The sequence below is a fragment of the Alligator mississippiensis genome, chromosome 4 (assembly GCF_030867095.1).
Source record: "Alligator mississippiensis isolate rAllMis1 chromosome 4, rAllMis1, whole genome shotgun sequence".
Classification (NCBI taxonomy): Eukaryota; Metazoa; Chordata; order Crocodylia; family Alligatoridae; genus Alligator; species Alligator mississippiensis.
In genome coordinates, this window is record NC_081827.1 from 24667656 (window position 1) to 24694908 (window position 27253).

A 27253-nucleotide genomic window follows, 5' to 3' on the forward strand; every position below is an offset into this window, starting at 1 on the left:
GAAAAGGTATTATTTTTCTGGCCTAATTAAAATAGAACCATCACTTTATGAAGCAAACAGCACGCAAAGAAGTGTATTTACTTACATGCAGTGGCCTGTGTCACAGATCCCATGGCCTGAGCACATCCAAGGACATCCTGTGGCCAGGACAATATTATCAATAGCCCAAGAATCTGCACTGGGAGCGTAGTCAGACTGAATCCATCTGAACCGTGTTCTGGGAGAGCTAGCAAAAAAGAACAAATGCAACTCAGACTGAAAAACCATGTTCTGCTCTGGAGGGGAAACTGGGCCTCATCCTGATGGCCTTTCTGAGACAAAATTCTGACTAACTCCAATAGGATTATTGCTGAGTTAAAATGTCAGCGTTATGTCTACTGCCTTCTAATATCTAACTCTTTGAGTCCTATTTTTCAGTACTGTACTCTTGGTGATCTGTCTACAATTGGACATAAATGGTAAATCCATTGCTAAGATTAATGGTCCAAATGTGGCCGTTCTCCAATGGAAGGTGGTTGAACAAGAAACATTAGGTACATTAGCAGTCAATAGCTCATTGCAACACACAAATGACTGTTCAGTATACCTAGCAATTTACCAGTATAAATCAGTTGGTTATAAACTGCTACGTGTCAGGTTAGAATTAAAGACAGAAAGACACACACACACACACACACACACACACACACACACACACACGTATATATTTTCTAGAATTGCTGCCTATCATGCAGGGTATTATATTTAGCTGAAGAAAAAAGCTAGGAAAGTTAATAAAGAATTAAGATTCCATTGAATGTTTGATATTAGATTTGTGCAGGCAAGTGACATGCTGTGGACATGACCCTGCTACCATTCAGTTAAAAAGTGCCCCAGGATCAGGATAGGGCCATGCATATGACAAAGACTACTTCCTGTCAACTGCACAGTGGGATTAAGAATCTATCACCAGTGTTGATATTGACTTGTATTGTGACCTTGCATGTCATGTAAGTCCCCTGTATAACTGTTTCTCTATCTATAAAAGGGCAGGTCAGTGTTTTCCTTTCAGGGTGGTGTAAGGTTTAGCTATTTATTCTTTACAGAGTGGTTTGAAGAAGTACAACACTCTACTGAGAAATGCTAAGTATTATTGTCATTATTAGTTATATCTAAACATACAGACTGCTTTTATTTAGGCAGGCAGATGCCAGCGCATCTGCCATGTTTGTTTTAGAACTGCATGCTCGTTGTATGAAGTAGGGTTTAATTCTTTCTAAAAATAGCATTTTCCTCCCAGCCCATGAAGCTGAGGCTGGCAGGTTCGGCAACAACACATTTTCATTTGCTCTAATGTCATGATTAATTTTGTCACACGTGGTGGTATATTATTCTGCTATGGAAGGTACAGCCTTTATTACTGCTGTCATGATGGCTTCATTTAATTTGAGAAATGAGGGAGATGTGGAGACATGTCATTGTAAAAGTTTAGGCACTTAAATCTTAGACTTAAATAGCATTACACATTGAATAGATTGTGAAATGCCTTTATTCCAAAGTGTATTCATGAGTGCATTAGTTCTGGCACTTAATTGCTGCATCTTGAAAACCCTTTCGATTTACAGCCCTTTTTGTGGTTAGGTTGTAGGCAGGGCTCAAGAGCTCACCCACCTAAATCCAGTACTTCCTCAAGCTCTTGCAGCTCATATTATATCTGATGAAATATAATAATAGAGTATTTCCTTTTACAATAATTTAAGAAGTAGTCAGCAATATTCCCAATATTAGGTATAGGTGTTCAAATTAGATCAGGAAAGCCTATGTTGCCAGCACAACAGTTCTCACATGGTTGCAGGTGGAAGGTAGACTGTAATTCGCTTCCAGTTCTGGAACCTTTCTGATGTGTAAATTGAACTCTCAGTATAATGCTGGCATCCAATGGTTGGAGGGACACACTCCTCAGTCACCAAGTGCCAGTCTCTCCCATTGTTTAAAGAATACTGCAGGTGAATGCCATGGGAGTTGCTGAATGGTTTGCTGCAGCCCATGCTCAGCTCAAACTGCAAGAAAGTGGAGGCTGACACATGGAAATCCCAAGTCTCGGCATAACGAGGTTTTCCTAACCAAAGAGAGAACAAATTATATTTTCAAAGGCATGAATGGTATATGACTTTGCTTGCAATCAGCATTTTCAGTTTCAACCCCCACCCCTCCCCCAAGCATTTCTCCTCTTCCCTACAGATTCTTAGGTACTTTTAGGCATCTTCCATTTTAAACATTTTGTGAAGACACAAAACACCCGGAGTTTATAAAACGGGCTCACAGACCTTCCTTTGGTGACACATACCAATGTTTTCGTTGAACATCAGAGCTGTGTCCATGGACAGACAGTCAATATCTACTTGGCCCCCTTGGATCCTGTACCAACTTGCTTGTAAATCCACAGATCCATCAAATTTATCCTGAAAACCTGTCTGAGAGCTGTCATTCATTCCAATGAGGACATCATCCAGAGCCCACTGTGATGAATGTTTCCCTAGAAACAGAAGGACTGGAAGGTTAGTGAAGTCCCAGGAAGTTGTTTTTTCAGGCCTGTAGGAGACAGACTGGAGCTAAATTGCTTGAAGAAACATACCTAGCCAGTTGCTCAAGATATCACCCAAACCTTGTCATGTGTCTATTTCTGAGGATCACAGGCCTTTTCCTTCTTATTTCTTAAACTTGAATACCAGTGCCTTTGTGGTCTTTTCCTGCTTTAAATGTACTTTTCCTACTCTTGATCCTCTGTTTACAGATTGGAAATTTTCAGCATTGGAGTCCTGACCTTCCTGTACTTTCCATATTGCTAAATGGGAAGAGCCCCTGACTAGATGAGAGTGGGTCCTGATGTGGGCCTGGCAGCAAAAGAGATTTATGGAAAAGGCTGAAAACTCCTACTCTAAGTGACACGCATAAAGATTCTCCTTGCTTTCTCCCCCTACCCACCTCTATCTTCCTTATTTGTAGGGTCTCCAGCCCATCAAACCCCAATCAACCGGATTTCTTTCCACATTTGCATACTAGATTCCCCTCTGGGAATGTTGTTTCACCAGCAAGAAGAAAATGGGTCATAAGCCCACCCCGCTGGTAGGACAGGGTCTGTTACAAAGCTGTGACTGTATGGCCTTTAAGGGAAATAGACAGTGGGTGGCTGGAGATGGGGCTTGCTCCATAAGCAAGAATGCAGACACATGACTGTGTTTATTGGACAGTCAGGAAGCAGCCATTTGGGTGACTCATTTGGGGGCTTGTACAGAGACTGCCTTCATCACCAGGACACAGAGAAATTTAGGGCAAATCAAGGATCTTTTCAGGGGAAATCTATTTGATCTGAAATGTTGGAATGGAGGGCTTGGCAAGGAGTTGCCAAGTTTTTGTGCATTGACAAGGTCTGATGGGATCTGAACTAGGAAGTAGATAAATCTGCAAAGGCATTGGGGAAGTCAGTAACTACTTACAAATCTGGCTGGTGGGGTGAAGGAATGGGAGCAGCCAAGCTAACTTTTGGTGCCCCTTTGGGGCTAGTGACCAATGTCCTAACGAACTCAAGCTTGGAATGGACTTGGAGCGGGGCCTCAGGAAACTGGGAAAAGGGGGTTTGGTCACTTAATGTCTGAGTCAATGAAGAAAGAACCCACTTCTATTCTCTCTCTTAACACTCAGTACCCACTTTACCCATAAGCCAGGGGAGGTTGGTAGGTCCCAGAGGTGGTCTGGGGCCAGGTTGGAAGGGGTAGGGACAACAGCTAAAACAGGTGTCAGCACTCAAGGAAGAATGATCACCTGCCCTGAGTAACTTATTGCTGAGTGATGTTTCAAAATTATTTAATAAATCACTACCTAATTAAGCCACATCTCTTGCATTTTATATCCTAGCGTAACCAAGACAATTCACTTCAGCTTATAAACTGCAAACAAAAAGCATAAACAAAACTAGCCATCAAGATCATAAATAGCACCTGGGAACCCATAACATTTTAGTTAAGCTGTCTTTATTTTCCCATTCCCTCTTATTGGTTATCACTTCAAATATTTAAATTAAAATTATAGTAATAATTACATTATAATTGTAAAACATTTGGTGCAGGATCTGTGTAGTTATTTGCTCTCTAAATCACTATGTACATTTCTGGTGCTGTATAAATAACCATAACAAGACTATGACTAAGACAAGCCTAAGTAGACCATTACTTCTAACTAGGCACCATATCTCTTTTGGGTTGTTTTTCCCAAATTAAATTTTTTAAATCTTTAAATATATTTAGAAGCATGGGAAAAGCAGATGATTCAGTTGGAAGGCTGCTTATTGAAATTCTAGCACACACTACCTACCATGCTGGGGTTGCCACCACCGGAAAGCAGTTGCAGATGTTTTAGCTTCACGAGGCAGTTCTATTGAAACTATCTGCGGTTCTAAGAAAGACATGAAATCCAGTTCTCGCAGCAAATGCCAGGTGATTCCATTGTCATTTGTGTACTGAACCACAAGCCCTGCATTTAAAGTGAAAAAGAAATTTACTTAGACTGCACAGAAAAATGACGTGGCCAGTCCTTCAGCTTTTACTCAGGTAGATTCCGTTAAATATAAGCCACATGCCATGGCAGAGTGGAGATTATTTTTTATTTAACACAAGCTTTTGGAGAAAAGCTTCTTGTCTTGATTCCCCTTTCACTTGCACTGGATTTGGGGAAACAGTTTAATCAAATGACTTTATTCTTGATTTGTACCAGAGTAGAGAATTGCTTAGTTGAACAAACTATGAAGTAGCAAATCAGGACAGCCTTAGGGTATGTACGGAAGTTTGGAGAGTTTAGGGGGAGATTAGATCATGTTAAAAATGATGACCTAATCTAACTTAGTTCACCCGCATGTGGACCTTACACTTCGACTCTTATATAGGTCAATCTGTGAACTGTACAAACGTTTCAGGAAGGTTGGATTGGTCAAAAAATGGCTGACTTCATTTAATTTAACTGTACCTCAGGGGTGTACTAAGTTAGATAGGGTATAGGAAGACCAATCTAAATGAACTTCTTTACACATTTGGACACTGGTGACACGCACACGGGTACATGTGCACCCCATGAGATAGGCTGTGCACCCCCTGGAAGCACCAGTCATGAAACTGGAAGTGCCAGCAGAAGTGTACTTCCAGTTTTGCTGCTGGCTAGGCAATTGGCTGCTGGGGAACTCCACCCCCCCCCCGGTTGGTGATCGCCTGTGGTGGACCCCCCCCCAGTTGTTAACCGTCTGCTAGTCCCCCCCCTCCCCCCCGTTGGCAATCGGCCGCTGGGAGACCCCCCTGTCAGTGATCTGGTGCCCCCCATACTCAGGTGGCACCAGTCACTCATGTGTTTGGAGCACATCTTCAGGCTTGGGAAAGTCCAGCTGCTGGCTCAAGCCTCAGGGCTGTGCTTTTCCTACCCCTCCCACCACGCCTGGGAACAAGGCTATTTTTTGGCTCCCTGGCCCCTCTCCTCACCCCCAAAAGGACAACCCACCCCACAGACCAACCAGCCTTCCCCTTCTTCCCCACCAAGACTGCCAAATCTCTGATCCCACAACCTGCTCCTGGTGCTGGTTTTATCATCATTTACTGGTACTAGGAGCCAACTAAAGTAAGTCGAGGTAGGGGGAGGAGTGGACAGGATCAAGGAGGGTTGGTTCACCAGGATGTTGTTTGTCTAGAGGTGGAGGGGGTCGGCATCTAAAAATAGCCCCTGGCTGGTGGGGAGAGCCCCCATATCCCACCAAGCCTCCTCCTGCAGAGCCAGCATCCTTCTCAATTCTACCACCCCACCGCTCCCCAATCTACCCACCTCTCTCCCCTCCTCCCGACTTTCCTCACATCAGGTTTCTAGCACCTGTATACTTACTAAGTTAGATTGGGGCCATTTTTAACTCGATCTAACCCCCAAACTTCTAGATGCATTGTCTGTATGAAGTCTTAACATTAATGAGCCAAGCACATTTAGCTAGACTTCCAGTTGGGGGTCACAAAATACAGCACCTTTTTTTCTGCCCAAATGAAAATTGTCTGATTTTGATTTAAAATTAGATATGAAAACAGAGCTCTTGCCTTGACTATGCCTGAAACTGTACTTTCACTGCCTGAAAAGCTTTGTGGAAGATTTACATTTAAACTACCAATATTATCCCAAGGCAGAGAAGTTTCTGTGGGATGCAAATCACATGTGGAGCTAAGTCTTTTGTATATGAAAGTTTTTGAATGATGGGGAAAAATGCTATCTGTTTCTATACTTTTCCTGTCTGGAAGAGCTCCTCTGGGGTTGACTGTGTCTCTGTCTCTGTCTGAATGGAAGTCAGGCTTGGTACTGAGCAGAGAACCATGCAGAGGTAATTTGTATTCCAGAATGAATATTATTTTTGTTCAGGTACAATTAGACTTGGTATTGGTATAGAGATATAGATTAAAGCTCAGACATTTTCCAACAGCTGTACAACCAACTGACAAATCACTTGGTGGTACTGTTGTCATACTTTCGGATGAACATTAGAAAACAAGCCATAAACAGCCAAGCAATTTATTTTGATTCATTTGCAATGTCCTTTTTAAATCAGTATTCCCATAATACATTCCACCTGCTTCACACTGGTTCACTGGTAGAAGAGGGGTATGACAATTCAGGACAAACTAGCTTTAAAAACACCTCTACCACAGCTATTAACATTCCCATGGGAAGCTGAGGATTCTTGGAATACCACCTTGTTCTCAGATAGAAAAGCTATACATGTTAAATGCCTCATTTGCATGTGACATCAATAAAATAATTGCATAATGTTCCCAGCTGCTTTTACACAACCATAATTGTCACGCATAGGGCCAGATCCTCAACTGCCATACATTTTCACATCTGTATTTTCAATGGAATTGCATCAGTTAATACCAGTTAAGGATCCACTTTCAAATCTCTTTTTGATTCTTTTCAGGCTAACATATCTGGGAGAGCAAGGGGGAATGACAAACTAGGGGCACGAGAAAATTAAGGTTGCAGTGCAGCTAGTAAAAACTAGATTTTTTTATACTGAATCATACCCTTGACTTCAATTATATACCTCTGCACTTGAAGTAAATAGGTAATAGACTGTACACTTTTAATACATTTTTAAAATTAAATATTTCCTCTAAAAATTATCTGGATCTTAAATACATGTAAACAAACAGATAAAAATAGTAAGAGGCCCTTGTAAGCATCACAGAGGTTGTATCCATGGAAATGTATCTTTATTTGATGCTTTACTTTTTCTTAAATTGGGAGTTAGGAAAGTTGGATACACCTTAAATTCAAGAGAGTCTTATATTTGAAGGAACATGGTACAACAATAGATTAACAGCAGGTATGTATGGCATGGAGATAAACTGGAGTTCAGAATATGGAACAATAATTAGTAGACTGTTTGGGTTTTCTTTAATTCATACATGATTTCCTCACCCTTCATAAAAAGGGATTCACATTAATAATATAATGATTTTGTTAACATTGTAAAATAGTCAAAATTAACAAAAACACAGATAAAAGCTGGTTTCTAATGAAAAAAGATTTTACCTTCATTCCTGGCTCTTGGTTTGTTGCAGGAAGAACCAATAGCTTTGCTTCCAATTTGTACATAAAACTGAACTAGTCTGTTAAAAACAATCAAAAGCCTCATTAGAAAATAAATCTAATATGGATAATATTTTTTACTTTTCCTAATTGATGATGATTGTTTAATTATATCATTATTGAGTGCTGTTTATTTAGTTAAAGTTTCCATTGAAATAAAACAATCCATTAAGTTCTCAGAAATTCTTCCTGGGCAGGGAGTATTAAGCCCCAACAATTCATGAAGAGTTTGAGTGGTTACTTGGTACTGTGCTGAATAAATGTGCTGTCTGTAAAATGTAGTGTATCTGTGTAGTGCAGTTGGAAAGAAAAAGAATTAAAAATATCCTGCTGAAACATTTTAATGTAGCTTGTGTCAATAAAACAATGGGACTTCTGTCCTTGTGAAATGACTGTCTAAGAGCTCAATACAGGGCTTTCCTAGGTGATGGGTTAAAGCTGCTATATCTCTGGAGTTTCTAATAGCTCTTGTGAGAACGATATGAAAGAAGGATTAAGCTAAAACATTTATTACTATTTTTGAAATTTTACCAAGCAAATCAGAATCCCAGTACATTGCATATATACAGGTGAGTATTGAAAGGTCTCTCTAGCCCAGTATCCTTTCCCTGAAAGTGGCTAATGCTTCAGAGCTAGGTGCCAAACCCTCTCAGGAGGCAGATATGAGATAATCTGCCCCTCACATTAGCTCTCCTTTTGATTGCTAATAGTTTAGAAATGTATAACAAAATATGTAGTAATAATCAATTAGGGTAATTCTGGATGTTCTGATATCCCGTCCATTTTTTAATCTTAAATTCTTGGCCTCAATAATTTCTTGTGGCCATGAATTCCACAGTTTAATTACATATTTTTTGAGAAAGTACTGTACATCTCTTGACTTGGAATCTCCCACATTGTAATTTAACTGAGTGCTCTATATTCTCAAATTATAAGGAAGGGAAAGCAGAAGCTCCTACTTTGCCTTTTATATGGCATTAATTATTGTATATCTCTCCTTTTTCATCTTTTTTGTATGGCGAACAGTTTCTCATATGAGAATTTTTCCATGCTCTTGATCCTCCTCATTATCCTTCTCCAAACTCTCTCTAATTTTGCTGTGTCCTGCATATGACTGGGTGATCAGTACAGCATACAGCATTCCTGATGAGGCTGTAACACTGATTAATATAAAGTCATTGTAATATTTTGTATTATTCTTCACCTGAATTCTTATGCACAATAAATCTTGTTAATTTTTCTGACTATAACTGCCTCTTGTGTAGAGGCTTTCATCAAACCATTTACAGAGATAGCCATATCTCCTTGAGATGACAGAATCAATTAGAACCCAGTATGGTGTTAGAGTAATTTAAATCTTTCCCTCCAATGTGCACTAGTCTGAATTTATCAACACTGAATGAATATTCAATTAAATTATAGGGTCCAGTCTCTCAACTTTTTAAACTCTTAACTTTTTATCATCCCTCCTTCTCACAACTAACCTAAATAACTTGGTGACACCTACAAACAGTGTCCTCTTATTACTCATTTTCCTTTTTCAGATCATTAATTTAACAACAGTGGGAACTGATATGGGACTTTGAGGTCGCCAGACTTTTGCCTTGATGAAAATGCCTACTGAATGCAGTTTTTCTTCTCTTGGTCAGTTTCTGATTCTTGCCAATGGTTAGTCTCTTGTCCCATGGCTCTTTAGCTTCTTCAGCAGCCACTGGGATCTAGTGAAAAACCTGGTAGAAAGCAACTCCATAAACCATTCAAACTTTTCCTTCTTTTATTTTAAATGTGCTAAATTTGGTGGGTGATTTTTTTTGGTTTATGTAAATGAAAGACTTCTCCATTCCCACTGGGCTAATTCCATTCATGGCAGAGGAGGTACCCTTGACTTGCACTAGTATTAGTGATAACAGAATCAAGCCAAAGGACTATGGCCAGGCATAATGCAGTGTAAGTGCTCCACAAACTTTACTCAAACTGCCCTGCATGAATATCACAATCTTCTTCTGTTCCTTGGGCTTCTGTAAAGCAAGCCCTGCACTGCTCAGTTGTCTAAAACTGCCTGATGCACATCTGAGGTACTGCATATTCACAGGCAGAGGCACAACAACCAGGGTCTGCATTTTGGACAACAACAGAGGCTGGGCTGGCTATAGCAGCTGTGACAGGGGCAAGCCTGGCTACTGCAGCTGCATCAGGGGCCAGGCTGGTTGCAGCAGGTGCCATTTTTGCACTTGCTTAAGTGGGTGCCCCGGACTGGTGTCCTGTTTGCCCATCACTTGTTACACTACTGTTCATAGGAACTAGGATGAGATTAGCAAGACCATGGTTACTTGCCTTATCCAGTGTCTAATTCTGTATCTAAAGAGCTGGAAAGGTTACTATATTACTGCATTTACCCAACAGGACTCCACTGCCTTTTTTTTTTTTTTGAAAATCATTACCAGCCTTCTATGCATGTGTATGAAAGAGTGCCCAGGTAGTTAAACACTAGCTGGTGACAGATTTGGAAAGGGTTTGCGTCCTATAGTAAACAATTTGGCCAACAGTTTCTTGCACTGGAAAGACTAATTTTAAAAAAGGACCTGTTCTTCAGGAGGACAGGCTGCCCATCCAGTCTGTAAAGGTTTGACCCAAAACAACTCTCTGAGCCTGTTCTATAGTCATTAGCAGCAGAGTCTGCCACACAGATGGGAGCTGACTCAGCTAACAAGCCAGATGTCATCACTTAGAAAAAAATATATTCCACAGTTTTTTATCTAGCTTCTGCAGCTGCCAGGTAGGCCCCATGTGTGCCTGCACTTGCTGAGCAGATAGTGAAGGAAGTAATCAGGGACAAGCATTAGGAGCAGGAGGGAGTGACTAAATCTGTAATAAAATTGCATCCAGGTATCATATTGGCAGCCTAAGGATGTAAATGCTGCAAGAAAAATTGTGGCCTGGCTATTCTGGGCCTTCAGAAGAGTGGTAGATGGCAGTTTCCAGAACAAACCTGTGGTGTATGGCAGCATGACTTAAAAATGGCTTGCATGTAATGAATTTGCAGTTCACTTTACAGCTCCTTTTGAATTATGAGATGCACTCCACAATCCTCAGACAAAGGCACAATATTCAGGGGAGAGAAGGGCACAGACAGGGCCTGGCAGACAGGCGGACCCTTAAACTTATGGTTAACATTAAATATACTGTGTTTAAACCCACTGATTACAATAGGAATTAAACACATGCTTAAAATTAAATCCTTATTCAGGTAATCCTGGAAGTGAGATACTTTCCGGAATTGGGGCCAGGATCAAGCTGGGAGATGATCCCATGGGCTAGGGGCAGACATGCAAAAGCCTGAGCCTGAATTGATTCAATCTTGCAGATTAGTCTAACTTGGTTAAACTAAACTGGTTTCAACCATACAGACATCTCAGAAATGCAGGCACGTGGCTGCAATGGCTCAGGCTAGAAGCTGGGGGGGAGAGTGGTGCTATAGCAACCCACCCTTCACTTCCACAATGCCAGCTGAGGGGGGCGTGGCCAGGCCCCAGCAGGATGCTGATTAGGGAGGGGTTTCCCCCTGCCCTTCTGAGTACCCCAGAAGGGAATTGATAAAACAGTGTTTATCATCCCTAATTCAGTGTTTATCACCCCACTGAGAAAACAATATAGGGACATTACCAGCTACCTGTTGATTCTGCCTTTGTCCCATCTGCCGCAGCAGGGACCATAGCCAGCATGTGGTCTGCTAGCTAATGCTGAGAGGTGTCTGTGTAAGGCAGAGGGGATGGGGGAATAATCACTGCTTAGCAGGGAGTGGGGAGGGGAGGGGGGAAGCAGGGGGAAGCCAGGTATACGCCTGCATTTTCTGCTAAGTGCTAGCCAGGGAGCAGAGGGGAGGGGCCAGCTCTAATGTGGAGCAGAGAGCCCAGCCCAGCAAGCATGCTGGGATGCTGGGGGAGTCTGATTTAACTTAAACCAGCAAGAGGTCTGGGACAGACATTGCATAAACTGGTTTTGTAAGGTTTGACCTAGAAACTACTATGCAAAGCCTAAGCAAAAGTGAATGTTGTGTGTCGAATGCCCATCTGCAATGATAAGGGGCAGACAAGTCTTAGATAGAGGAAGCTTGAAAACAAAAAACAGAATCAGAGGTACTGGAGCAAAGAGCTCATTAAAATACTAAAAATCACACCCCGAGGCGGGGAAGATATATGCTAATGGAACATATATGTACGTTAATGAGATACATAGATAAAACACAGGTATAGAGACATGCTCAGTAAAGAACTCCTTGTGTCACTCCTTTATAACCAATTAGCAAACAAGGATGCTTATGAAGATTCAACCTCTGGTATATAAGGGGCTCAGTATTGAATGTGCTTGTGCTTGTCTTGGGAGATTATTCCGCTTGCACCTTTTATTGCTAGCAATAAATCATTTTTATACTTTCAACCCTGGTATCTTTATTGGCCTTTGCATACCGGGCACGAACCCAGACTTGGGCTGGGGCCGAACAGTTTTTGGCGACCCAGATGGGACTGCCGTAGATAAGCTTTGCCCGGACTAACTGACGACCAGTTTATCTGCTTCTTCTTATCAAAAGTCGAGCGCGCCCCAGGATTTCTTTTCCCGGTGAGACTTTTGTTTCAGGAGAAGCTGGATCGCTGAGGCGGCAGTAGCCTAACGGTGCAACACCATAGAGTGAAAGTATCAGTAACAGGCACCTGGGTGAGAGGGTAGAAAGGGCATGAGGCCTACCGTCAGTACGTCTGCCTGGGATTATCTCTGTAAGTATTCTGTCTGGCCCGAGTCCAAGACCAGTGATTTTTCCCCTGTGAGGACAAGGACTAAAAACAGATCCCTGGATCCCAGGTAAGTCGGACGGTCAGAACCGGGAAGGCAGTCCTGAAATGGGTACTATTAACAGAGACATTGGGCAGAGTTTGGTGAGGATGCTATGACTAAGAAGAAAGCTAAATTCTTCTGTGAAACTGCATGGCCACGCTATCAGCTAGATGATAAAGAATATTGGCCTCGGGAGGGAAGTGTTAATTATAATACCATCTTACAATTGATTTTGTTCTGCCGGCAGAATGGTAAATGGGAGGAATTGATGTACGCGCAAGCGTTTATGTCTTTTTGTAGAGATAAAAAAGTTTTGGAGGAATGTGGATTGGGGGAGGGCGTTGGGATCTGTGAGATGGCTGTGGCTTGACCAGCTGCAAATCCTGTCCTGGACTGTCCGGAGCCGGAGGCTCTTCCCCCTGTGTTGCCTTTACCTTATCCTCTTCCTCCTCCTCCTCCTCCTCCTGATTCATCTGATTCCTCGTTGGCATCTGCTCTTCCTGCTTCTTCCCCCCCCGAGGCAGAAGTTGTAAATACTCCCCGACATAGGGATCTGGAACAGCGCCAACCATGGCCGTCAGGTGTTTGGCAATCTCCAAACTCCCCGACTTCTCCTGATATAAGCCCGGGAGGAGGATGGAGAGTACAGTTAGAAGCAGACTCCGGGGTTAAGGGAAAATATCACAGGGAATCTGATTCTGGCCGTGGGAAGGGAAATGGGGTATTTCCCCTAACAGAACAAGTGGTACCCGGGCCTCTCGAAGATGACGGTGAGCCAACCTACTGTCGAACCTTTGTGCACATTCCTTTTAATACCACAGATTTGTATAATTGGAAGAACAATAACCCCAGCTTGAGAGAGAATCCTGAAAAGGTACAGAACCAGTTTAAAACGATTTTCAAAACCCATAACCCAACTTGGGCAGATGTTCAGTCTCTTCTAGATATCTTGTTGACACCAGAGGAAAGGAGAATGGTAGTGAACAAAGCTCGTGAGTACGTGGAAAAGGAAATTATTGCAGGGAACCTGCAAGGAAATAGAGATGATCATGTCCCCATCCAGGAGCCAGATTGGAAACCAGACCAAGATATGACCTCCATCCGTGCCTATCGAGAATATATCCTCCGAGGATTGAGAGATGCTGTGAAAAAACCTCAAAATCTCAGTAAGGTGTATGAGATTCGACAGGAGGCTAATGAGACCCCGAGTGCTTTTTTGGAAAGAATTTACAATACTTTCAGACAATATACTCGTGAGGATCCGGAGGATGCATCGAACGCTCGCATGGTAAATATGATCTTTATGGCTCAGAGTGCACCAGACATTAGAAAGAAGTTGCAGAAGGTAGACGGAGCAACAGGTATGCCTATTTCCCAACTAGTAGACATTGCTTACCAAGTATTTACTAACCGAGAAAGTGTTCAGGAAAAGAAACAGGACAAGAAAGAGGAGAGAAAGATGAAAATGCAGGCAGCCCTAGTGGCAGCTGCAATCACGAGAAAACCTAGAGATGAGGGATCCTGGAGACAGCCGCAGAGACGGGGTCCATTAGAGAAAGATCAATGTGCCTTTTGCAAACGAAAAGGACATTGGAAGTGGGAATGCCCTTATTGAAAAGTTGGGGAAGGTGAAAAGAAGAAAGAGGAGAGCAGTGGATTGTTCGCTTTTGGAAGGGATTCAGATTGAAGGGGACCGGAGGCCCGGGAGGGAAAGATAACCCAGATCCCAGTGTCCCCTGACGAGCCTCTGGTTAAAATGCAACTAGGGGACAGAGATGAATTGGTAGATTTTCTCGTAGATACAGGTGCTGCCCATTCTGTTTTAACTCAAAAACTGAAACCTTTAAGTAAAAAGACTGTGCCGGTGGTAGGGGTTACAGGGAAGGCAGTAACACAATCCTTCCTACAGCCAATGACCTGTAATATTGGGCAGGCCGATGTTACCCATCAATTCTTGTACATGCCAAACTGCCCCGTTCCCCTTTTAGGGAGAGACCTCCTCTGTAAACTGCAAGCTACGTTGTCGTTCCAGGATGGGCAAATGTTTTTAACAGTGCCTCCTGAAAAGGGGTGGCATTTACAGGCTTGCCTTCTCGGCCTTCTCCAAGAGGAGAGTACACCGGATATTCCTCAACCCCTGCTCGATGCTGTTGTTCCATGGGTATGGGCAGGTCACCGACCTGGGAAGGCTAAAAATGCTGACCCTGTGAAGATTCAACTTTTGCCAGGGGCCCAGCCTCCATGTGTGAAACAATATCCAATGCGGATGGAAGCCAGGAAAGGACTGAAGCCATTAGTTGAACGGTTCCTGGAGTATGGCCTTCTCCGTGAATGTACATCAGCTTTTAACTCACCCATCTTGCCTGTGAAGAAGCCTAAGAGTAATGAATATCGTTTCGTCCAAGACTTGAGAGCTGTAAATAAAGTGGTTGTGAGTATATACCCGGCCGCGCCTAATCCGTACACCTTGCTATCTGCTTTGAACCCAGATCATAATTGGTTTACGGTTATTGATTTAAAAGATGCTTTCTTCTGTATACCGGTAGAGAAGGGATCTCAGGAAATATTTGCATTTGAATGGGAAGACCCAGATACTAGCATTAAGACTCAGTTGTGCTGGACTGTTTTACCCCAAGGATTTAAAAACAGCCCAACCTTATTTGGCAATGCATTAAGCAAGGATTTACGCAGGCTAGAATTGCCACTGTCCTGTGCTCTTTTGCAATATGTAGATGACTTGCTTTTAACAGCCACCACTGAAGCAAGCTGCCTGGAAGGAACAATTTGCCTCCTTAATTTTCTGGGTCAACAAGGGTATCGCGTTTCCAGGAAAAAGATGCAGCCCATATCCCAGAAGGTCACATATTTGGGATTTGAGTTACAGCCTGGTCAGAGAGCCCTGTTGCCTGAAAGAAAAGAAGCTATATGCCGGCTGGCACCCCCAATAACAAAGAAACAACTACGAGGATTTTTAGGTACAGTAGGTTTTTGCAGGATTTGGATTCCAAATTTTGGGGTTATTGCAAAACCTCTATATGAGGCAACACACGGAGATGAAAAGGTACTCGAATGGACTGAAGAGTGTGAGCAAGCATTCTGCCAGTTAAAGCAGGCTCTCATTGAAGCACCCGCCTTAGGACTACCGGACATGAGTAAGCCTTTTTCCCTTTTTGTGCATGACTGAGGTGGGGTAGCCGTGGGAGTCTTAACACAGAAATTGGGTAGCTGGCAACGACCAGTGGCATATTTTTCAAAAAAATTAGACTTTGTGTCATGTGGATGGCCTGCTTGTCTCCGGGCTGTTGCTGCTACCTGTCTGCTAATACAAGAAGCTGAAAAATTAACCCTAGGCCATGAAATGATTGTATATATTCCTCATGCGGTACTTACAGTCTTAGAACAGAAAGGAGGGAACTGGTTAACTCCAGGACGAATGGCTCGATATCAGGCCATCCTCCTAGATAAGCCTGAAATAAAATTAGCCATTTCTCGCAATGTAAATCCAGCAACACTGTTGCCATCTATGGGTGACACACCAGATCTTGTGCATGACTGTTTGCAAACATTGGAAACTGTTTATTCTTCAAGACCAAATTTGAGAGACAGACCTCTTGAAAAAGCTGACCTGGAGTTCTACACTGATGGCAGCTCGAGTATAGAGAATGGAATTCGAAAATCCGGATACGCTATCGTGACTGCACAGAATGTGATAGAAGCAGGACCTTTAAACCCATCTGTTTCAGCTCAAAAGGCTGAACTCATTGCTATGACTCGGGCTTTGCAATTGGCGGCCAACAAAACTGTCAATATTTATACTGACTCTAAATATGTTTTCCTTGTTTTACATGCTCACGGAGCACTATGGAAAGAGCGAGGTCTACTTGATTCAAAAGGAACAGGCATTAAACATAGCAAGCAGATAAAAGCCCTCCTTAAGGCAGTCTGGGAACCAAAAGAAGTAGCGATAATGCACTGCAAAGCTCATCAAAAGAAAAATGATGATTCATCCACAAAAGGTAATCGATTTGCTGACGCTACAGCAAAGAAAGCAGCTAAAAAACCTCAGACAGACTTGCTGCCTGAAGTAAGTAATCTGTTACCTCTCCTCCCAGACTTATACCAGCCTGTGACACCACAGTACGGGGAAAGAGACAAACAATTGATAAGAGAGTTTCAAGCAAAGAAGGGGGAGCACGGGTGGCTAGTAGCAAAGGATGGCCGCATTATCATCCCAGCTGCCTGGGTTCATGTGGTAGTGAAGAGAGCTCATCATGGCACCCACTATGGACCCAGGGCCCTGATAAGGTGGATCAGTCACTATGTAACTGGAGTGGGATTAAGAGAGGCTGCCAAGAAGGTATCAGAGACATGTGAGGTCTGCCAGAGAAATAACCCAAAAGGAGGGAGAAAAGAAACTTCAGGACATCAGAGAATAGGCAATGGGCCAGGAGAAGAATGGCAGGTGGATTTTACTGAGTTACCCTGGCAACAGGGGATGAGATATCTCCTTGTCTTTGTGGACACTTTCTCTAATTGGGTTGAGTGCTTCCCATGTCGGACTGCCCAAGCCCGAGAGGTGGTCAAGGCACTCCTACGAGAAATTATACCTCGCTTTGGACTTCCAAAAGGAATAGGGTCAGACAATGGCCCACATTTCATTGCACAAATTACTCAAAAGGTTTCTGAGTTCCTGGGAATCAGCTGGCATTTACACACCCCTTGGAGACCCCAGTCCAGTGGAAAAGTGGAACGTATGAATCAGACCTTAAAAAGACACCTTGCAAAGATTTGCCAAGAAGCTCGACTCAAATGGCCAGAGGCCCTACGCTTGGCCCTGTTGCGAGTAAGGGTCGCACCACATTCTAAATTGGGATTAAGCCCATTTGAGATAATGTATGGTAAGCCTTACCCTCTGAGTCTGCCCATGGGTACTGAACAACAGTTACATGTTTTAGCAGAGGGAATGATTAGAGAATATGTATGGTCTTTGGTTTCTGTTTTGTCTTCCATTCATCAGCAGGTACGGGACGTGCTGCAGACACAGAACCAGTCTCCTACCCCGGAAAATCGATTATTACCTGGAAGTTACGCTCTTGTGAAAGATTGGAACGAGGAACCACTTCGAGCCAGATGGAAGGGCCCGTATAGAGTACTTTTAACGACCCCAATGGCAGCAAAGCTCGAAGGAATTAAGACTTGGATACATTCCAGTCGCCTAAAGCTGGTGGCTGAACCAGAACAAGAAGAAACTCCTGCAAACTCCGGGACCGGAGGCAGAGAACAGTGGAAGGTGGAGCCAATAAGGGACTTAAAATTCCTATTCAAAAGAAAGGAACTTTGAATAATTTGTCAATCTTTGATCAAGTTTTACAAGCCTTATTATGAAATTGTTCAAGGTTTTAGTGTGGGGCACCCTAATTTGTCCACTCCTACTTATAGGAGGGGAAAATCTTTTACCACAAGAATTTGACCCTTAGGAAAATGTCTGGATTTATCTGGCCCGGGAAATATTAAATAGAACAGACTTCTGCTTGGCAGGAGGGATCAATGCTCATCTGGTTTTTACCTCATGCTTAATTGCAGTACCTACCCCTTTGAAAACTTTACAGAATTATACTATGCTGAAAGATGTAAAGAAGGAAAATACATATCAGGATATATTTAAGTGGGGGACTATTGTAAAAGAGAAAAGCAGAGACATGTTTTCTGTACGGGTTCAGGCAACAGCTAATGCTTCTGAATGTTTCTTAATAGTGAATTGTACCAGTAATTGCTTTAAATTGAACCAAGGTAGAAAAATCTTCTGTAATAAGACCAGTCAAATTGAATGGAGCAATCATAATTAATAATAATTATAAATGCTCCAGATGAGGGAAATGTAAGGTTTGACCTAGAAACTACTATGCAAAGCCTAAGCAAAAGTGAATGTTGTGTGTCGAATGCCCATCTGCAATGATAAGGGGCAGACAAGTCTTAGATAGAGGAAGCTTGAAAACAAAAAACAGAATCAGAGGTACTGGAGCAAAGAGCTCATTAAAATACTAAAAATCACACCCCGAGGCGGGGAAGATATATGCTAATGGAACATATATGTACGTTAATGAGATACATAGATAAAACACAGGTATAGAGACATGCTCAGTAAAGAACTCCTTGCGTCACTCCTTTATAACCAATTAGCAAACAAGGATGTTTATGAAGATTCAACCTCTGGTATATAAGGGGCTCAGTATTGAATGTGCTTGTGCTTGTCTTGGGAGATTATTCCGCTTGCACCTTTTATTGCTAGCAATAAATCATTTTTATACTTTCACCCCTGGTATCTTTATTGGCCTTTGCATACCGGGCACGAACCCAGACTTGGGCTGGGGCCGAACAGTTTGACCCAAATCAGTTAAGTGTCATACTACATTCAACCAGGTTTATCTCAAACCAGTTTCAGCCATTTTCAAACTGGTTTGAACATCTGTTCTGTAACAGGTTTAAACCTGTTTCAGATCACTTAAACCAGTTTATGTGTAATGTCTGTCCCTAGCCTTAGGGTCACAGCATGTTGGCAGAATGGAATTAGGATCTTGCCCAGCTCCTCCTCAGGCCTATCAGAGTGGGAGCTAAAAGGCTTCATGAATTCTCCATTTCACACATGAGCAAAAATTTGCTTGCAAAAACTGGGGTTTAATTGTGCTGAAAGTATGTCACAGGTCCACACATTTACCTGCCTGTGTGCAACAGTTGAGAGAGAAAAACTTATTTTAAATTTCTCATCATAAAATTGAATTAAGCAAGTGATATTCTGCTGCTTACTACAATAAGATTTGAAAAGGGCTTGAAGGGCACTAATATAGGACAAATAGTAAGTTATTTTTTCAAATATACTCCACTCATTTCAGACATGCTTTCTCACCCTGAATCTGATTAAATATTCTGGGGAATTTAAAGCACGATTTCCTATTATTTAAAAAAAATTCCTTTCCCTTGCTGCCATGTGAAAACATAAAACAGCAGCAGAAGCCAGCTGACTGATTATAAAGGTAAGCTGTCCGCACACAAAGTGCTATTAAATGCACACAATTAAAAGAATTTTTTTTCTCTAATTTCTTTCTATTGTGTTACTTATTACTATAATATCAGAAAAGCAAGTTTTTTGGGTAATATCTTTTACTGGAAAAACTGTATAGTTGGGAGGGATGTTAGCCAGACTTTCAGACAAAAAGGCCTTTCCTTAGGTTCAGCTTGTCTAACACATCTCCCAACTATATAATTGGTCCAATAAAAGAGATCACCAAAAAATCTTGCTTCTTCATTTATGGATTATCCTAGCTACCACAGCACTCTAACTTTCTATTATAATATCAGGATGTTTACAAACAGAAGTAAGACTGTGTACCTTACAATTACTTCTCCCTATTTCAGATTGACTGTATCTTTAATCCCATGGAAGATAAAGATCCGGCTGTGATTAGGAAGAGTTCAGCCTGAATATCTGTGTTTAGAGCAAGTAGATCAAAATGTACATAAATGTGGGGAAGTGTGCTCCTAATGCCTACTGCTTGAGAAAAATCATTCTATTTCTGGGTTTGAGAAGCTGAATGATACCATTGCTTCTTTTTTTTTGGCGGGGGGGCAGGGGGAGGGTGGAACAGCACTGGACCTGGCTCACACACCTCAGCTGTCCGAGGAAGTTAACCTGATTCTGATAATGAACATTGACTCTGACTTCTTTGAACAAATCAATCTGTAGTAGTACTCAATATACACGCTAAGTATATGTTTGAGAATAGGGCTCTATTTTAGTAGGTATCATTTGCTGGGGCAATTTTGAGAAGCATGATAACAGTTTTCTCATGCAAGTCAGGAATAAAAGGGTCAAGAAAAAGAATCACCTTGTTTCTGTAAGGTATGAGAGATTTTTTTAATTAAACCTATTTGAAACTAAAGTTGTAAAATTCTTTATGCAAACATTTGCTACTAAAGAATGGTTTTCTAGTAATGTAGAAACTGAAGAAAACTCTTTGTCTTCTGTAATAAGACTTCTAAATGACAGGAAAAGCAATACTGAGTAATATTCACATATACATTTTAGCATGATATGATGACATTAGACATTGTATTCTGCTATTCATTACATAAATGCTGAAAACCCCCATAGGACACATAAGGACACAGAGGAATAGGTGCACCCCCTTGTGAACCATGAACAGAGTCACAGATGCACACAAATAACTGCCAGACATGTGGATTACAGAAAAAGGCAGCCGTTGTTCTATTGCATGCTGCCCCCTATGATGCTGGCAATCTTGCCAAGTCCATGGCCCACATCACATAATATAGGGGATTGTTTGGGAAATGACTGCTGAAAACTGTTAGGGTTGCTAGGGTGTGATTAGTCTGTGCAGTAGGATCCCATAGAAGCCAAGGCAGCCGTATGTTTGATAATGCAGCAAAATTCTTCCTGTCAGATTTAACTCCATTTCAAATTCAACACCCCTTACAGAGGGAGGCAGTGTGTAGCAGCAGGCCAGCAGATGTTTGCTCAATAGCCATGCTATCGGGACATACAGGATTAATGGATTTTTGTAGAAAAGATAGCTTTTTACAGGGGATGAGGCCTGGACTGCTCACAGACCTTTGGCTTTGTGTTGTTCCAGGCCATGTCTCCTGCCTGTCCCATTGAGAACATCCTGCTAAGATATTGTCACCAAAAAACGAGAATCTGTATTTTCCATGTTTTCATTCCCTTGCTTTTTAACTTCATATTCCCCCTTCCAACTTTTAGTCAAGAAAGGGAAGGATTTTGTCTTGTGTTAACAAAAACAATGAAACAAACAAAAAGCAAAAACAAAAAATACAAACCCAGTTTTTCTGAAGCACAGTGTATTTCCCATCTTTAAGCTGTTTCTTAATAAAGTATTGGTTGCAGTTAAAAAAAAAAAAAAAGAACACTTCATACCACCTTGTGTGTCTTGCTGTAATAGCCCAGGGAATACAATAGTAACATGCATACAGTGTTTGAGGAGTGGCATTTGCTATTGACCTGATATTTGCGGTATCCAGAGGGACTGTTCTTGCTTCCCGTTTACCAGGACCATTGAAGTAAAGAGATTTTCCGTCACTCAGGGTTCCACAGCCTGTCCCAACCTGACCTCCAGTTATCTTGTACCAGAGAGGGCTCAGCTTCCTCTCAAACCTGTCGAACATCTCACTGTGATTAGGTACATTAGACACACAGGTTCCATGTGAGGCTTCAGAAGAAAAAAAATATATAGGAGATGCTTTGTTGAAACAGTGCTGAACAGTAAAAGCCAGATTCAGTAAATTGACAAATGGTATAATTTCTTACATATATTAGACTTAGATGAGGAAGCCCCATGATAAAAGGATTTGTACCTTCATTTAATACTTTTTCTAGCCAAAATAAGGATCCTTTCCCTAAAATCCTTTCTAAGAGTGGCAGGATGCTTAACAGGTGGAAAACGTCCATAGTTTATACTGATCAGACACAATTTTAGTTAACAGAAAATAATTTTCCTGTTGTGTTTGTTTAAACAAATTAAACCAACAACATGCTGTTGCAGAGGGTTTAAAAGAATAGCATATGCAACTGGTTGTGCCAGTCACAGTTGGTTTTTTGTTGTTGTTTCTGCATAAAAACCCTTGAAACCACAAATGAACAGAATTTTTCACAGAAGGCCTGTCATAACATATGCTCATTTCTTGTCACATGCCATCTCAAGGCCAGGGAACTGAAAACAGTAGGAATTCATTTGAAGTTTGTCCAAAAAAATTCTAAGCAGACTTTTTAGTTTATAATATTTTCTCCAGATTTCTCTTTTATCTTTAGGTGTCTTCCCATTTATATGGATGACAATGTTCAAAGTTTATAATGGTCAGAAAATATCACTAGTATGCATGTATTCTTGTAATGTTTCACTTTGTCAGTGCTTGATGCTGAGCTCATGAACTGTGTTCTTACTCAAGCAAAAAGATTTTCGCTACCAGCCCATGAGTTAAAGACATCATAATTAGATGCTACATTTTATACAACTCATCCAAATATTTTACAGCAATAACATGTAATAAATGTAGCCTTACCTGTATAGCCCAAGTCACAAAAACAGACTCCAGAAACACAGTCCCCATGACCACTGCAATAATTAGGACAAGGCTCTGAGATGTAAACTCCATCTAAGCCAAAAGGGGGCACATTTTTGTGAGAACTGCTGTCTTGGATCCAGCGAAATCTAGTTTTACTGTGGGAAATGATAACCAAAGGCACAGTGTTACCGTTGATTGCTTTCAGACCCCTTTGTACACTTCATGCACTGCCTCAAGTTGGAAATCAAAAGAAGCCTTTTCTAGAATAGCCCTTGCACATGAGATGCAAAGATGTGCTTGGAAAACACTAACTTTTCTTATACTTTTGTGAAATTTCTCTTATGATTTTTCCTTCCAGACAGTTTCTTCTACACATTTTGACCTTCTGCGTTTTCCTGACACTATAACCCGCAATGTGGCATAAAGGGTGATTGTGTGGCTTTATCAGTAGGCAAGAATGAAATGAATTGTTGCTGTCTTTGAAATTTGACTCCTTAGAGTTTTGGAAATGCTTTATCCACTTAGGGATTTGGCACAGGTTACCTGTATAATGTCAGTAATGTGTGGAATGTTGTAATGTCATAAAATGATTGCGTTTTTAGAGTAGTCATAGATTTAATAGATTTTTAGAGTCAGAAGGGACCTCAGTAGATCATCGAGTCAGACCCTCTGCCCTGGGCAGGAAAGAGCACTGGGGTCAGATGACCCCAACCAGGTGCTTGTCTAGTCTCCTCTTAAAGACCTCCAAGGTAGGGGATAAAACTACCTCCCCTGGAAGCCCATTCCATATTTTGGCAACCCTTACCATAAAGAATTTTTTCCTAATGTTTAATCTAAATCTGCCCTCCATCAGTTTATAGCCTTTGTTCCTAGTAACCCCAAAGGGTGCCCTGGTAAACAGAGAATCCCCTATTCCTTGCTGCTCCCCCTCCCCCTTCTCCCCCCGATGAATTTATAGATGGCCACAAGATCTCCTCTCAGCCTTCTTTTGCAGAGGCTGAAGAGATTCAGGTCCCTCAATCTCTGCTCGTAGGATCTTACCTGCAGGCCCTTAACCATATGAGTAGCCCTCCTCTGGACCCTCTCAAGGTTATCCACATGTCTCTTAAACTGTGGTGCCCAGAACTAGATGCAGTATTCCAGCTGCAGTCTTACCAATGACACATAAAGGGGAAGCATCACCTCCTTGCACCTGTTCGTGATGCACCTTCTAATATGTGAATGTGTGGTTGACTTTACTTATCACTTCATCACATTGATGACTCATGTTCATTTTGGAGTCAACTATGACTCTGAGATCCCTTTCTGCTGTTGTGCTGCTTAGAAAGTCACTTCCCAATCTGTAGGTGTGTTGGTGATTCTTTCTCCCTAGATGTGGCACTTTGCACTTATCTTTGTTAAACTGCACCTATTCTGTTCTGCCCACATTCCCAACCTGTCCAAATCTGCCTGAATACACTCCCTGCCCTCCAGTGTGTTTACCTTGCCCCATAATTTGGTGTTGTCTGTGAATTTGGACAGAGTGCTTTCCATGCCCACATCCAAGTTACTAATGAAGATATTGAACAGCACTGGTCCAAGGACCAAACCTTGGGGAACTGTACTACCCACATTTTGCCAGGTCGAATATGACCTGTCCACCACCACCCTCTGGGTGCATCCTATAAGCCAATTCTCCATCTACCTGACCATGTAATAATCTACGTCACAACCACTTACGTCTGGTGAAGGCCTTGGGTCCTTTCAGACCTGCATAACTGATTTGCTACTAGGGAAACTGACAGATGTGCAGCATCCTGGTCTAACTCATGGCACTTCACAGAAAGTGCCATAAGTTAAACCAACCCTCCTGACCCAACAGATGTTTACTATTGGATTGGGAGAATGGGGGATTGCACTGTGCTTTGGAGCTGATATAACTGAGGCGTGTGTGCAGCTTCTCTTCCCTAGCCCTGTCCTTCCCACTCCCACATAGCTTCAGTGTTGTCTGTGTGATGGGAGCAGGGGAGAAGGATGGGGAGGGAGCTCATGCTGGGGTGGTTTGCCAAGCCTGTGCTGAAGTGTGGGCAGGTGGATTGGAGAGAGGGCATGGGTTGGGGGGCTGGCTGGCTCTGCAATTAAATGCTGAGAGGGCTGAAGGGGGTGTGGTGGGGCAGGGTGACTAGTAGAGGTTTGAAGGGTGGGAAGGCATAGAGTAGCTGAGAGCTGTGTATCCTGAGATGCTGGAGGAATGAAAGTAAGGCATTTTATTTCTCCAGAGCATCCATACAATACCCTGGGATTACCTGGGCAAAGTGAATCAAAGATCAACCTCAGCTGTAGTGACATTATCTCTGAAACATTTAGACAGTACTTATGACAGTTTTACTAGTGACTGCTCTCATTTTAGATGCCTTTATGACACTTTTAAGGTAACTTGTGCAAAGGCCCTTATTCATTGCTGAGCTGCTTGTTACATTTTGAAATTCCAGAAGCTCATTTGGTATAGTACTTTAAAAAAATGATAAGGATGAGGAATTTGATGTGATGTGATAGTGATGTATCTTTGCATGTAACATTGTCTGAATTGGCCAATAACAAATTCACTTATAGGGCTTTGGATAGCTGAACTGAAGTGTAAGCATCCTTTCTCTTGATTATAGGTAAGTCACAAAGCTATTCCCTAAAAACAGTGGCCAGACTTTCAACTGGTATATACTAGCAAAGCTCTGTTGATTTCAGTAGGTCTATGCCAATTTACTACATCTGCCCCATTGCTTAAGAAGTTTGTCAAAGAAAAAAAGCAGCTAGAGGATAAGAGCCAGGGACTGCCTTTCCATTGGATTTACAGGAGCTAGTTAAGGATCTGGGAAGTTTTCCAAGTCTGAGTCTCTTGTTAGATGAAAGTCTCATCTCATTTTCCCACCTGTGTGTATTCATCATGTGAAACATGCCATGTTTCTGACTCACCCATAGGAATGGGATCTGGGATGGGTCAACTGGGAGTATGTGTCCACAGGTTCAGAGGTTAATTGATTTTACCCCTTATTATACAGAAAGTCTGTAGCAGAACTGGGATCTTGTGGATTAAACACAAGAGCATTCTTACTATATTGCCTGATATGTAATGTATCTATTCTTTCTTGTTATTGTCCATTGGTCTAGTACCCAGGTGATGAACAAGACATTTTTAGCATCAACTTTTTAGTACATTCTACCAGCTAATAATATGGTCAGGATAACCCATTAACTTTGATCTCTGAACTGGGACAAAACTAGTACAATGTTGACATGCACAGCACATACACTGTGTACGTTCAGTATTGACAGTCTCCCATCTGTAATGCTAATCTGTTGAATAGATGATACAGTGGTAACTTTTTGTTTTGGTTCTGCTGTTTTCTTCTGATTATGTTACTGAACATAATGCCAAACAGATTGCTGCTATTGATTCTGTGCTGCTTGTTTTGGGTAAATCAAATCAGCTGGTGTCAGATTTGTATGACTTAGCACCTGTTCTTATTGTCTAATTACTGAAAAATACTTATTAGGGTACACATGATAATCTGACTCCTCCGGTAAAGATATTGCCTTCTCTTGTGATACAGCATGCCATATACTGTAAATCTTTGCAGTTAGAGAAGGGTAAAAACCTAGTCTTAGTCTGATATGGCAGGAAGTGGAAGATAGCAACAGCATAAGTATACTGGGGGAGACAGATGAGAGGACAGGAAATCTCAGTATGTTCAGGTAGGTGCGTTAGCAGATGACTAGCTTTAGAGAGATAAAGGAAGGATATTTTCATGTAACATTTTAGAGGGTAGCCAAGCTCAGGAGTTTTTACTATGTGATACAGAAAACCTGGAAATAGAAATAAGAAATTGCATGAAAGTTCAAGTAAAATTCACAAAAAGTCCTGCCTGATGAGGCTTGTTTGACATTTTCTCATTTGTACAGGTCACCCAGAAATTTTATATGCTAGCAGTGTGACACTGCTTTGACACAATGATGATGGGCACTGAAAATGCTTTTTTTTTTTTTTTTTTTTTAATACCTGTGCTTGTTGTGGAATACAACTTAGATTTACACCCATCTCTCTCTCATTTTGGGGTTGGGAGGATAATCTGACCACTTTGTGTTATAGCCTCTGTGGGCATGTCCAGACAATTGCGCACGTGCAGCATGAAAGAAGTGGGGCAGTACATGTGGAGGCAGCATGCACTGCCTGAAACCAGAGCCTAGCCAGATGGAGCCATCCTCTGGCTGCGTGCCACGCTCCACATGACGGATTGCTGCTGCTGGAGCCTGGGAGGTCCCGAGGACCCCAGGTAATGCAGCTAAGACCTGTCCAGGTGCTGACTCCAACCTCCCTTATGCCAGCCAGGGCAACTTGCCACATACCAAAGCAAACATGGATGGGCAGTCCCCAGGGACAAGTAGCAGTGGCACAAAAAAACGGCTAGAGGATGGCAGCCAAGGGCTACCTTTCCATTGGATTTACAGGTGCTAGTTAAGGATCTGGGAAGATTTCCAGGTCTGCTTCTCTCGTTAAATGAAGTTCTCATCTCATTTTACCATTGTGCCACTGCTATATGTCCCTGGGGAAATGTATGTGTGCACATGTCTCACATGTTCTGTGAGTACATCCAAACGAGCACACACGTGCACTTTGTGGCACCTCAAAGCTGTCTGAGGCTCCGCAAAC

The 27253-nt window shown here is 42.0% G+C and overlaps 1 protein-coding gene across 2 annotated transcripts in view; it reads right to left on the reverse strand.

Moving 5' to 3' along the window:
• RELN (reelin) overlaps nucleotides 1-27253 on the reverse strand; it is a 557181-nt gene that overhangs the window by 89374 nt on the left and 440554 nt on the right. For both annotated transcript variants that reach the window (XM_059725849.1, XM_059725848.1), the window contains exons 29-35: nucleotides 22567-22724; nucleotides 21509-21716; nucleotides 7588-7664; nucleotides 4351-4509; nucleotides 2327-2515; nucleotides 1825-2098; nucleotides 86-226 (exon numbers count right to left, since the gene is read on the reverse strand). In XM_059725849.1, coding sequence (XP_059581832.1) covers nucleotides 86-226; nucleotides 1825-2098; nucleotides 2327-2515; nucleotides 4351-4509; nucleotides 7588-7664; nucleotides 21509-21716; nucleotides 22567-22724 — 1206 coding nt within the window. The remainder of the gene's footprint in view (nucleotides 1-85; nucleotides 227-1824; nucleotides 2099-2326; nucleotides 2516-4350; nucleotides 4510-7587; nucleotides 7665-21508; nucleotides 21717-22566; nucleotides 22725-27253) is intronic.